This window comes from Acanthochromis polyacanthus, chromosome 3 (genome assembly GCF_021347895.1).
Source record: "Acanthochromis polyacanthus isolate Apoly-LR-REF ecotype Palm Island chromosome 3, KAUST_Apoly_ChrSc, whole genome shotgun sequence".
Lineage (NCBI taxonomy): Eukaryota > Metazoa > Chordata > Actinopteri > Pomacentridae > Acanthochromis > Acanthochromis polyacanthus.
The window spans coordinates 23,463,862-23,476,611 of NC_067115.1; the positions used below are offsets into that span (position 1 = coordinate 23,463,862).

Genomic DNA, 12,750 nt, shown 5'->3' on the forward strand with positions numbered 1-12,750 from the left:
TTCATGATTATGACTGTTTCATCGAGTTTGTCGAGGATATGTCACATTATTTTGAAATGCTACATCATGGCTCTGAGCTGAACAGTAAATTGTGTTCATTGGCGTTCTGTCTAATCAAGAATAAAATTTAAAATCTATGATATCTTAAAAAGCTTTGTAGAGGCCAAGCCGATGCTTGATGTCACTTCAATAGTCCACCTGCCTGATATTGACACACTGATTGTCGCTTTCTGAATCCAAGTCTGGAACAAAACTTGATGTTGAACAGTTGGTCAGTTTATTTTCTTTCATCATTTATCAAATTGAACATGATCCATAATAAATTACAAACAAGTTCTTGCAGAATCAACAGCTAGTGCAGGAACCTGCCACCTTAGTGGTCACAAAACTGTTTACCTTCTGAGTTCAACACCTGACCAGACAAAGACTGGTCCCTATTTAATAAACCGATCACTAATCAGGTCTTACACACCGATGCCAAATTGTTGCTGGCAGACAGATGTAGCAATTCAACACAACCAATCAAAGGAGCCAAATGTGAAACCTTCGTCACTATACCTGAAAATACAAATTAACAATTCAAACTACAACTCAACTGTGAAGCACAGCTGGAGAACCCGAGCAGTGAACACACAGTGAAGCAGAACTAGATGTGAAATTAAAGGTTTAATGTGCAAACCGGAGTAATTTGGTGGCAGAGAAACACGGCTGGGAATCTAGAGGTTTCTGAGAGTGAACAGGGAGGAACTGGGGGAAATGGCGGAGACTGGAGACCAGCGGTGGAACAAATGGTGGCGTGGAGCAATGGGGGCGGTGGAGAGCGGACAGGGGGATTTGGGTTCTTCAGTGTTAGGGTTTACCAGTCAATCCAAGACACCAGTGAGCACAACAAGGAGATCCTTCAGGGAGAGAGTTCCAGATTGTCCATAGAAGAAGCAGAGCCGAAGAGAGCTGGGTGGTGGAGGCGTCGAACTAGGCAAAGGGAAACACAGATTAGAATCAGACTCAAAACAGATTTTCAGAGGCAAAAAGTCAACAAACTAGCAGAGCAGAGTCTACGTTCTGGCAGAGGGTGTGTGGAATGACTGGTCTTTTACGGAGGAGGAGTAATTAGTGGTAATGCTTCTCAGCTGCTCCGGATTCAGTGGGAGGGAGATTGCTGATTGGCTGCAGCTGGAGAAGGTGGTTTTGTGAGCATGGAGAGTGAGAGGGGAGAGAGAGAGAGAGCTGAATCAGGTGATGGCAGAGGAGGAGGTCCTGATATCAACAGTACAGGTTGCTCACTAATGTTATCTTTGATCTACCACTTGAAAGAAGGCATCAGGCCTTTGTTTTCATTAAGAACTTCCAATATTTTGCCCAAAGGTCAGGAACCACATGAAGCTGAAGATTCCATCGCATCTACAACATCTCCAGCAACTCCAGCAACTTAATTCTTTTGTTTTGGTTCTACCTCCTTCTCCTTCTTTTGGCACTTCAATCTGTTTTGGAAACCCATTCCTTCCAAAACAGATTGGAAATTTATTAAACTTGCCTTCATCCCAAACACTGCTGTGATGAGGTCCTGCTTGTGGACTGAAGTCCTATTCATATCTAGCTGGAAGAAGAGCTACTTTAATCTGCACATTATTAAATCAATTTGAGCTTCTCTCAGTTCTAATTCTGTTACAACAAAGTTGGTTCCATTGTCTAACTTATGGCGGAAAACCTGATCTCATCAACTAATGAACTAATGCAAATCATCCATGCATGTCAGAAGACAGTTTGTCACCTTCAAATGATGTTTGCAATTTGTTCTACTTTTTATTTCCACAGATCCAAAATAATTTATTCCAACATTAGTGAACAAAGGAAATTCTGTACTTTGGAAAATCTGTCATTTTTTATACTTAGCTATTCCATTGTATCATCTGCAAAAACTACATTCAGATATTCCTAACAAACTTACTGTTTGGTGAATAAAATTAGGAATAAGTGTGGAATCTTTGGAAATGATCATTGCATGTTTTACCTCCAAAGCTGTGACAGACTGGTGACCTGTCCAGGGTGTCCCCTGCCTTCGCCCGAGTCAGCTGGTATAGGCTCAAGTACCCCCGCGACCCTAGTGAGGATAAAGCGGTGTATAGAGAATGGATGGATTGATTACCTCCAAAGGCATTGGTCCTTTGCTTAATCTTCTTTCAGCTCTTGGAAGTTGTCTTCCTAAATCAGATCCACTATGTAAACGGAACTTTGCCTACTGTTAAACTGACAAAAGCAAATAACAGGCAACGCAGCTTCCAACAGCTCTTGTGGAGTCTAGACAGTATTCCTTCCCTTTGATCTGATTGTACATCACCAGAAGTCTTCAAGCTTTCTCCTATGACTGCACTCCAACATGACTGCTGCCAGCTTAGCAAGCAGGCAATTTACACTTGGAGCCTTATCCAGTCAGAGTAGTGAGTCGTGAGTCATGAAATGATTAGTGGTAGGAAGATACTCATTAGCAGAAAGGTGTTCTTTCTAACCTCTGGATCATCACAATCCATGATGACATCACTAATGTGATTGGGTCTCCATCCTTTCTCGCCCTCCAGGCACATTCACTCCTCTGGATGCATGTAAGCTGGGTAGCCTTCAGGGCTAATGTGCCTCTACTAAACTTCTCCTTGAAACCTCTCTTATGGCCGAGATCCTAACGAATCCTGACATTTTTTCTTTTTTTTTTTACTTATGCTGTAGCGCCACTTTAATTCTCCACCTGCCTGATATTTATGATGCGTTCAAAGTCCGACATAAAACGTGCCGTTGAGCACTTCATTTTATTTTTTTCCTCATTCATCCAATTACGCTCCAACATTTTTCATAATAAATTACAAACAAGTACTCAGAAACGGCAACTACTGCAGCAACCCGCCGTCAAAAAACTATTTACTTTCTGGGTGAAACACTTGTCCATACAAATACTGGTTCCTGTTTGCTGAACTGAGCACTAATTAGCTCCCACAACCTAATTGGACCATTGTATGAAAAAAAAACTATTGTCAAAGTACAGGATTATTTATGCTTAGTAGCATTTCCAACAATTTGTTGCAGCAGAATGGGAGGCAGGTTTTTCAGTTGTCAGTTATTTCCAATGATACAATGGACACCTGTCCACTTTTTAGCTCTCCCACTAACTTTGAGTCTTCTCCTGATTGAAGTGGGCGTTTTGTCCTCTCTACAAGTATCTCTGGCTACACGTTTCTGAGTTACTGCAGTTACTGGTCAGCCTGGCCAGCTGTTTGATTTCTCTCAATTATCTGGCTCCCCTTTGCCCTCACTCCAGTTGGTCAAATCAGATGACTGCCTTCACTGGGTGAGGCTCTGCTAGAGGTTTGTTATTTGTAAAGGGGAGGGTTTTTTTCTTTCCACTGTGACCAACAAGTTTTTAAGGTTTAGTTGTTGTTTTTTTTTTTTTGTAATGTCATCGCCTTACCATGTGAAGAATTTTATTGTGTTATGCATTGGCACAATATAAATAAATTTAACTGAACTGGAAATATTTGAATTAAAACGTATAGTTTGTATGGATGTATGGGTTAGGGATATTGGATATATATTATGCTCTCAGTGAGACATTTGTTACATTGGTTTTTGGAATTCAGTACTTACCATCCTCGGCCTCTGGGGGCACTGATGCAATTTAAAGCGGCGATGCTGCTGCTGCATGAGCCGAGCTGTAGAAGAAGACGCCGACTGAGAGAAAAGAGGAATAAAATGACAGGGCGCGCAAAAAGAAAACCCAAATCCGTTGAGGTAATTCCACTCACTTTTGTCCACTTGTGTCTTGTCGTGAAAATGTCCGTTTAAAATACGGTTTCAGCAGGCAATGAGCTGTGTTGTGTGTGGTTATCGTGGAGATAGAGCAACGTGTGTTAAAGGCGATGGACATGAGTGTTGGTGACTGAGCAGCGGTGCTGAGACGACAACATGGCAGCACCGCTGCTGCTCATTAGTGCCGCTGCGTTCAGTCAGGCTCACAGTACACACCAATGTTTAACGCTGCTAGCACTGGTAACGTTAGAAACACCGATTCGTGAACAATAACGGAGTATGTATTGTAGCTCGGTACTGTTTATGAGCTCGCGTTATCTTTCTGTAGTCTGCTGCAGGGACACGAGTAGGTGTCCTTATTGAATTCGTGCTTTTTACCCATAAAGGCAAAAAACGACAGGTTCTTTTAACAGCTAATACTAGCTAATACCTTTAAGAGCTCGGTCCTGTACACTCCTGTGCGAATATGTGTTCACCTGCCAAAAACTGATTGTGCTTCATGAAGCTGTTTTATGTAAATAGACAGCTGCTTTTGTCTGAATCAAGCAGTCGTAATGATGAAATACGCATAATTTTATTTCTGTGGTTATAGCAGAAGTGGGTCTTCTGTGAGACTTGTTTTCACATTTTATAGTGTAATTAGGCCTTCCATTTACGATGCATTACAAGCAATGCTATAGTCATTTTTACAATGTTTAGGTTATGCTAAGTATTTTAATTTTTAGACTGTAGTTAACATGATTTCTGGATGCTTTTTAGATCTAAAATGAAGAAAGGATTTCTTTTGCAGTTATCCTACAAGCTATTATCTCCGAAATGTAACTTTAGGAATGAAATCGGTCATTTCATACACAACTTGGGACTGAACTCACAAGTTGATCAGTGTAATGCTGCATTATATAAGCTAAATAGATCCTATTTAGCTATTTCTGAAGGATAAAACCACTAAATCGATAATAATTAATGCCCCAAGTATATAAAAAATGCAGTGACAAAATGATATCTGGTCCAATAGATTGCCATCACTTCTTGGCAGATGATCACTTTTTGGCACAAGACCAGTACAGAGCTGAACATGGCTGGACTTGTTATGCAAAAATACAGTTATTAGCTTGTAAATACTAGAATAACATGAGAGGTTGGTGGATGATAAACTATCGATCATTATAATTCTATACAATTCCATGTATTGTTTGGCTGTTGTATTGAAATGCAGTATTTGTTGCTTGTTCTACAAATTACATTGGCCACTCAAATTTCCTTTACTGCAAATTAATGAAAATTTAATGTGTCTCCAAAATGTTTTTCAAATTTTCAGCTCAAAGCACTACAAAGATAGTTAATTGCACATTGACTTAACACCCTGATTTAACCCTGTGCTAGAAGACCGTTTCAGTGTCTCTAACTTTAAATCCATCTGAGCTTTTGGTGTCCAAACCTCCTTTCATGAAGAAAACTCTCTCTGCATCTGTAACAGCATGGAGCAAAAAATAATCAATCCACAGGTCACAAGTGCATGGATGAGTGTGTGAGACCATGACTTTCTTTAGCCTCTGACTTTCTCTCTGAGTTATCATTTTACATGGATATATTACAGGATTCACAGCACGACCGTTGTTTTTAACTATGTATGGTGAATTTGTCAGACGATGCTGGAGTTCAAAGAACAGTGGTTTATTAATGCAGTGATCCAGACCATGAAGAGACAGTTGGTTAATATGTCATCTTAATGGGCTGTTACTATTTCATACTCATTACATTGTCTGACAAGTGAAACAAAAAAAATGTGTACAGTTTAGAGACCTGCACAGAGAGCAGGATGTACTGAAGTATAATAGGCAAAATGGAAAACACAGTAACCTTGTTGGTCTTTGTTTATCAGATTCAAATCAGTCTTACAGTTTCCACCATCTTTTAATGTCCCTCCACTTACAGTTTGGAGTGCATGAAGATTTTTGTGTTCACTCTTGCAGCCAACAGAACATAATTCGGTCTTCATTTGATGAGCTAACAGCTAACTTGTACAGGCTTGCAAAGCTGGGAGGCTATCTAGTTGTGGAGAGGTTAAGGATTGGCCAAAGTTAATGTCGTCATATGTTAACAGCATTTACTCTACCTCTAAGTTTATAACTGCCACAAAACACACTACAGAAGGAATTCACTCTATGGGACTTTTAGTGTGTCTCTTAGTTGTCTCTCCTGCTTTTCATCTCTTTAGGAGTCGGGCACAGGCAATGAAGAGTTGAAGAAAGCCCGAACTGATGAATCCAAAGCTGCGCCGTCATCAGGAGTGGATTCAGAGCAACGTGATGAAATGCTGCAACTGTACAATTTTCAGATGCCAGAGGATCTGTATCACTTCTGGGATTTCTGCAAGGAGCTTTGTCCTGACAATCCCCGTGGTATGCTCTTGATACTAACAGTGTATCTTGTTACAATAACAGTGACAGGACTGAAGATTCAGCTGACATTTAATCAATTTTTCTGTCTGCAGACCGAGAGAAACAGGCTGGAGCCACTGAGTTTAGTGCTTGTTAGCCACTTAAAAGTCTGAATGGGTGCAGAAATCCTTTACTAGGCTTCTTGTAAAAATAAACCCTTGCATTTGAAGAGACCCACTCAAAACCATACTTTAACACAAGTGTCTTTGTTTGATTATAATTAAGTCCATGGCAGTTTTAGTACCACTACTGAATACAGCTAATAACAGTCAGTTAACATTTAGTCTGTTAAAAGTCAGACAATTCTGTGTACCTCATTTATCAAACAATAATCTTGAAGATATTTAAGTCAATCCAACGCAAAGAGAAGCTATAGGACCATTTTTAGGTTGTACATATTATATTCTGCTTTGTGTGAAGTATTTCCACACATATGTAGAATAAAACAATATGTATACCTTTAAAATGCATCACAAAATCGGGATTTTGACCGATGCTTCCATGTTACTTTCCATAATATGCTACTTCTCTGAATCTGTGTAGGTGCTCTGAAAGACATACTGGGTTTGCAGCTGGTTGGTCCCTTTGACATTCTGGCAGGAGCTCACAGAAACTCCAAGAATCCTCAGCCTAACTTCCACCTTCACTGGAGGTATTTTTATGACCCACCAGAGTTTCAGACCATACTTCAGGGGAGCGAGGACAGCCAGCATCACATGGGCTACTACAGGTATAAAACTGCTTTTGTTACAATCCTGTAGCTTCCACTAGTGACTGTTTCTAACGGTTACTGTACCAACTAGAGTGAGGAAATACATTCTAGCTAGTGGGAGATAGATAGCATGGAAACAGTATTAACTATGCAATGAGCATGAGTGGATCTCTTGTATGTTATTGAATTGGATTTTTTTTTTCTGAAATCCACCAGAGATACTCCAGATTTGCTGCCATCATTTGTTGGGGAAAGTGAAGCTAAGAAGGGCTACACTATAACACAGATGGGAGACAATGTGTTTGCTGCTGTCCAGTGAGTGTTAACTACGTATTCACCATATAGCACTTTGTATGCTTGTGATAAAGAAAAAACAAATGCTTCAGAACAAGAAAAACTGTTGATGGTTGCATGTGATCACATTACACATAGCTGAGTAGACTGGGGCCAAATGCAGACCTGATACCTGTATTGTATTTTTCATTTGTCACCCCATAGGAAAAAGTGAACAGACTTTGCAGAAATCAGGTGCATACTGATGTTTCATCACTATTAATAAGAGAAAAAAATATTTGCATGTTGACTCCTCTAAGCTGATTTTTTATTTTTTATTTTTTGCTCAGATCTGTGATTATAAAAGGTGACTGAATGTCGTACCTTGTATGATAATCTGCCCTAGTGTATGTGCTTCTTTGTCTTCAGACTGGTTTCTTGCTCACTTTTTCTGTATTTTTTTAAATTTTATTTTTATGAGTGTTCTTACCCGCTTTTGATCCGTGTGATCTCTCCTCCATCAGCCTTTATCTGCTGAGGAAGAGGAAAGAGAGGGGCAGTAAGCAAGCAGGAGAAGAGGCTTTGGAAGGCTTGGAGGCAAAGCTGAGAGACAAAGCAGAGACTCTGGGTTTGTCTCTAGAGCAGAAGACCAAAGGCATGAAGCAACGAGACAAGAAGGTAATAGTGTCTGTATTATTCAGGGTAAACAGTGTAACTATCTAGATGGTTATTGAACACTACTATTATCACCTATTTGGAGCTGTGCAAAATTACACCTTGTATGATTGTGCTCAGGAATCCTGTTATTGTCTTACTGTGTACAAGTGCAGAAATTATACTTGTGCTTGTTGTATATTTAAGTTTCTATAGTCTTCCTTGTTAAGCAGTCTCCAATCCGGTATGAGGTATTCATGGACAAGATCTCAAAGTACAACCAGAATGAGGAGGGTGTCTAGTTTGGAAACTTTGGGATCTCGTCTATGATTTTAGCAGAGCATGTGGTTTTGTTCATCAAACTGATTTTCAGGGTAAACTGGGGCGGTTTGCAACCAAGTATGAAGAGGCTAGAAGATTAAATATCTCTGGATCTTGTTCATGGGCAACAGAAAAATGGAGCATGAGACGAAACCGACGGATTATTATATTGTCAGCAGTAATATAGTCATTGGAAGCCTCCTGGGTTTCCTCCTGTTTAGTTTTTTCAAGCCCATCTAATTGGAAGGAGCCCCAGGGTAGACCTAGAACTCACTGGGGGGAAAACATATCTCATCTGACTTGGGGACACCTTGTGGAGGAGCTGGAAAATGTTGCTGTGGAGAGAGACATCTGAAATGCTTGGTAGCCTGCAGCCCCTTCAACTCAACCTTTGCTATGTGGAAGGAAATAAATGGATGGATTAGTTTTACAAATGTGTTGCTTTCTGTGATGCACTGGTGACTACAGTGTCAACCCAACCTTTACCACCCTTTTTATAAATACTAATCTTATAACTAAATACAATATGGCATGCTAAAGTACAGCATTTGACAACTTCGACACAATTCCTTTGAAACCGTTGTATTTACAAAGCACAGCATGTACAGACACAGGACTTGAATAAAGAAACGGCTGATAATAAGAAACCTCTTTTCACACCATAGGTGGTCACCAAGACGTTCCACGGTGCTGGTATTGTTGTGCCTGTAGACAAGAATGATGTAGGATACAGAGAACTGCCAGAAACGGATGGTGAGTGTAACTCTGTGTTTTTTCACTTCTCTTTTTCATTGATGATATGAACTCACTTTTTCATATTATGTGAAATTATATAAATTGCAGAGCCTAAATAAGCATTTTTCTTGTGTCACAGCATATTATTTTTCTTTTCCCCTTGTCTAGCTGGTCTCAAGAAGATCTGTAAAGCCATTGTTGAAGCACGGAATGATGAAGAACGTGTAAAAGCCTTTGGACCAATCCAGGAAATGATCACTTTTGTTCAGTTTGCTAATGATGAGTGCGACTATGGCATGGGCTACGAGCTAGGAATAGACCTCTTCTGTTATGGATCCCATGTGAGTCTCTTAAAGTGGTGCACAACAGGGCTTCAGCATTTATTTATCTGAAATTTGATATTTTTGAGATGATAAAATTTTTTAAAAAATATTCTGTTACATAAATTACTACTTTTGCCACTTTGCCAGTTTTTTTTAAAGAACAGAAATAGCTTAGAGGGTAAAGTTGCGCTTCAGTGAAAATGCTCACAACTCCCTTTTTTAATCCAAAACAAGATGTTCCACTGCTTTATTTCATGTAGCAATATGACAAAAAAAAAAATCTGGGGACGAGTTCTTTAGGCCACACAATGGGCTGAATGTTGCAAAACCTTTAGAGTTGTACTTCAAAGAGATACATGATTATATCTTTGTTTTTTGTCTCCTACAGTATTTCCACAAGATTATCAAGCAGCTTCTGCCCATGGCCTACAACTTGCTGAAGAGGAATTTGTTTGGCGAAATTGTGGAGGCCCACCTGTCCAACCGCAGCCATGACAAGATGGACCAGCTCTCTGCACATTAAAAAAAAAAAGACTCTAAGTACATTTCAGTTCTAACTCTTATAAGCTTTCCCACCATTTGTCCTTGTCTTCTGTTGTTTGTTACTGTTGATGTTTTTTGGTGGTTTTGGTGCTGCTGTCACTGATTGGAACCAGTTCAGTGATGTCTTGTTTGTAAAAGGTAGATGTCTAATAAAGCATTTTTATATTTTTAACTGTTTGATTTTTGTGTCCTACCTGATCCCAGTTATTCCCTCAGTTTACGTCTACTAGATTGTGCAGCACAACATTGTGTATGATGTGGTTTCATTTTTAGATTCAGATCATCAAGGCAGCATTTTGGTATCGATTTGGCTGCTGGCTGATGAGTAATCCTCTGAAACTTTGGCTTTTAGAGTAGTGAAGAGTTTTCAGTGTGATACCATGCAGTGGATACAGAGGGCAGTGTTGTGTATATGAAAATGAGTGTCATGATGAGGGCCTGGGACAGACATCCCGTCATACCAGCTGAGTCATCATGTCTCATAGGTGCATTAATCTCACTAGTCATTTACAGTAATTGGGTTAAAGCTTACAAAAACCGTGTTAGCTTTGCAGCGTTAACTTCTGGAGATGTTCATTATTATATTTTTACTCAGTTATTTAAGACTTGGAACCTGAGTTAGAACTTGTTTCTGGGATCTTTTTGTAAAAACAAGGGAAACTACAGTATCAGTTTATGAATTTCAGCATACTGGAAGCATAATTGTACCCTTAAAAAACCAAAACTAGATGTATCTGGGGAGCTTTTCCTTTAAGCCTCCCTTTGCCCTGATTCTAATTAAGTACAGAGCACAAAATGCCACAGATGGCAGTTTGATTATATTTTGTACAAAAATCAATAAATCAACCTGTCCTTCACTGAAACACATTGATTAGGAGAATGCACCATGTGAAAAGCAGCCCTCTTTAATAATGGACCCTGCATTATGTAATACAGCAGGACATAGTAGGTAATGCAAGGATTCACATTATATAAAAGCAAGAAGTCAATCTTTAACACGCTTTGCCTGGTTGATACTTAATTCTTGATCAGAACATTTGTTCTGTGAATGACCAGCAAAGTCCTATGGTATGAAAGTGTCTTTGCAGCCACTATTCCTGTGCTGACCATAAAAATTAATGTCTATGTTGACTGAATGTCTGTGTTAGTGGACCAGTGGTGGAAGACTGAGATGATTGCTTCATGTTGCTGCTTTTTCATGCTGCATTTCACAGACTGGTTAAACTTACACCATATATCTTCAAAGTCAAACCATTACATTGGGTTACGAGATGAACTGAACCTGCTATTGTTTGTGAGGCTATGAAATGGCTTCATCCATCTATTTCTGTAGCTGTATCGTCTTAATGTATTAATAAATTACACTTTTGTTGTTTAGATTATAGTAAAGGTCTTCTGACTGCAGTAAACCTTTAAAAATGTATTTTGAAATGAGCAGTACCTAATCTAAATTTAACAAACAAAAAATAACCAATTAAAAAAGAGGAACATCTACCCGAAATTAGGGGGGAATATATTTTTACTGTTTTATTCTCACTTTTCCAGAACAAGCACCTGTACAGACAGACAATTGTGTAATATGTAGTCTTTCTTTAAATGTTTCCTTTAATGTGCTATAAAGCACCTTTCTACTCCAGTTTAGAATAGTGGTATATATATATAGAGTTCTTCTTCTTTATCTTCATTATTATTATTATTATTATTATTATTATGTTTTAATGCACACACTTGTTAAATAAACACATAAAGGCAAAATAAGTTGTTTACAGTTAAATGCTTAATTGTCTCTTTTAAAAAAAACATGTTTCTCTGCCATTTAAAGAAAATGTGCATGACAATAAGTGGGATCATATTTGTCTTAGAACAAATGGGATTCAGCCCAGCAGTGACATTTTCATGGTCTAGCATGATTGCTAACATCTCCTCCATTTGGTCTCTTCTCCTGCTTGTTTTCCAAACGTCTCCAAGACATTGTTATTGATTTTTTTCCTGTCAGCCTCCATTAAATTTGGACCTTGTTGATGAAATCCAGGCCAAGGTGGGGGCGTAAGAAGAGGCAGACAACATACAATATGCAAGCCAAATCCAGTGTGTCTGGTTTGCTGTGATTTCATATGTGTCTGTGAGCTAAATTAAAGCTTTTATTTAATACTGATTTTCATGTCCTAAGCTCCGAGAGCTGCAGAAGCACAGAGGTGGGGTCACAAAAGTAAGCAAAACAGGAGCCCACTACTGCTTGATGGTGCATTTAAGTGCATACAAATGTTTTATTATAGCCACATAAATCACTTTTCTGCTGAGTGGTAGAAAATGCGCTCGCTGTTTGGATTATTCTGAAATACAACTAAGATAATAGCGTCATTTTTACCATTGCTCCGAGCCCCCACCATGTCCAGTTTTGCATCACAATCATGGTGCGCGGCAAAGGTTTCTAATTGTCCTTGAAGGCAGCACAGATCCTGCAGAGTTTCGGGGAAGCGCATCCGAAGCGCGTTCACGTGTCCATACACATACACGCGCAGGCCACAGCAGCACACCAGGAGCATCCCTGCGCGGAAGGAGCGCTCGTTTTGGTTTCACACTCTGGAAGAATCGCTCGTTGTTATTTTTTTTTCTGCTCTTGTCAGATTTGGTCACCGGCTGCTTCTGACGCCGCACAATGATCCGGGGCCCCGCCGAGCCCCGTGGACTGTGAGGCCCGCACAGAAATCCACCTTGCACCGGCGAGAAGGACCCGCACTGACCGCGTCTCTTCCAGCAGCAGCGGCAGCGGCCAGCAGGCGACGGAATGTCAAGTAGCCCCGAAGAAAATCACTCCAGGGGCGGCGGCTCCGACCGTGACTTGAAAACGGCCTCCTCCAGCAACACGTCCCCGGAGGGTGGACCTCCGCCGCCGCTGCACCAGAACCGTATACGGCAGGTGGGTGTCCGCTCCGCGCGCTAAGTGGCCCAG

At 40.1% G+C, this 12,750-nt stretch overlaps 2 protein-coding genes across 2 annotated transcripts in view; both read left to right on the forward strand.

The window, feature by feature from the left end:
• Nucleotides 1-3,643: 3,643 nt before the first annotated feature.
• Nucleotides 3,644-9,969, forward strand: LOC110959559 (histone PARylation factor 1). The gene is made up of 8 exons (XM_022206452.2): nt 3,644-3,777; nt 6,014-6,197; nt 6,780-6,966; nt 7,165-7,263; nt 7,746-7,899; nt 8,862-8,949; nt 9,100-9,272; nt 9,643-9,969. The coding sequence occupies exons 1-8, from the start codon at nt 3,658-3,660 to the stop codon at nt 9,775-9,777; spliced, it is 1,140 nt and encodes a 379-aa protein (XP_022062144.2). The 5' UTR covers nt 3,644-3,657; the 3' UTR covers nt 9,778-9,969.
• Nucleotides 9,970-12,290: 2,321 nt separating this feature from the next.
• The window catches only part of ank2a (ankyrin 2a, neuronal), a 77,629-nt gene continuing 77,169 nt past the window's right edge, over nt 12,291-12,750 (forward strand). Inside the window, exon 1 of the mRNA XM_051945962.1 lies at nt 12,291-12,717. Coding sequence (XP_051801922.1) covers nt 12,586-12,717 — 132 coding nt within the window. The 5' untranslated portion in view covers nt 12,291-12,585. The remainder of the gene's footprint in view (nt 12,718-12,750) is intronic.

Excerpts from the sequence above, each read along its gene's own strand:
- LOC110959559 (XM_022206452.2), top strand. The coding sequence starts at position 3,658 with ATGCAATTTAAAGCGGCGATGCTGCTGCTGCATGAGCCGAGCTGTAGA. Across the intron at positions 7,264-7,745 it reads AATGTGTTTGCTGCTGTCCA|CCTTTATCTGCTGAGGAAGA; the intron begins GTGAGTGTTAAC and ends CTCCTCCATCAG. Across the intron at positions 9,273-9,642 it reads TCTTCTGTTATGGATCCCAT|TATTTCCACAAGATTATCAA; the intron begins GTGAGTCTCTTA and ends TGTCTCCTACAG.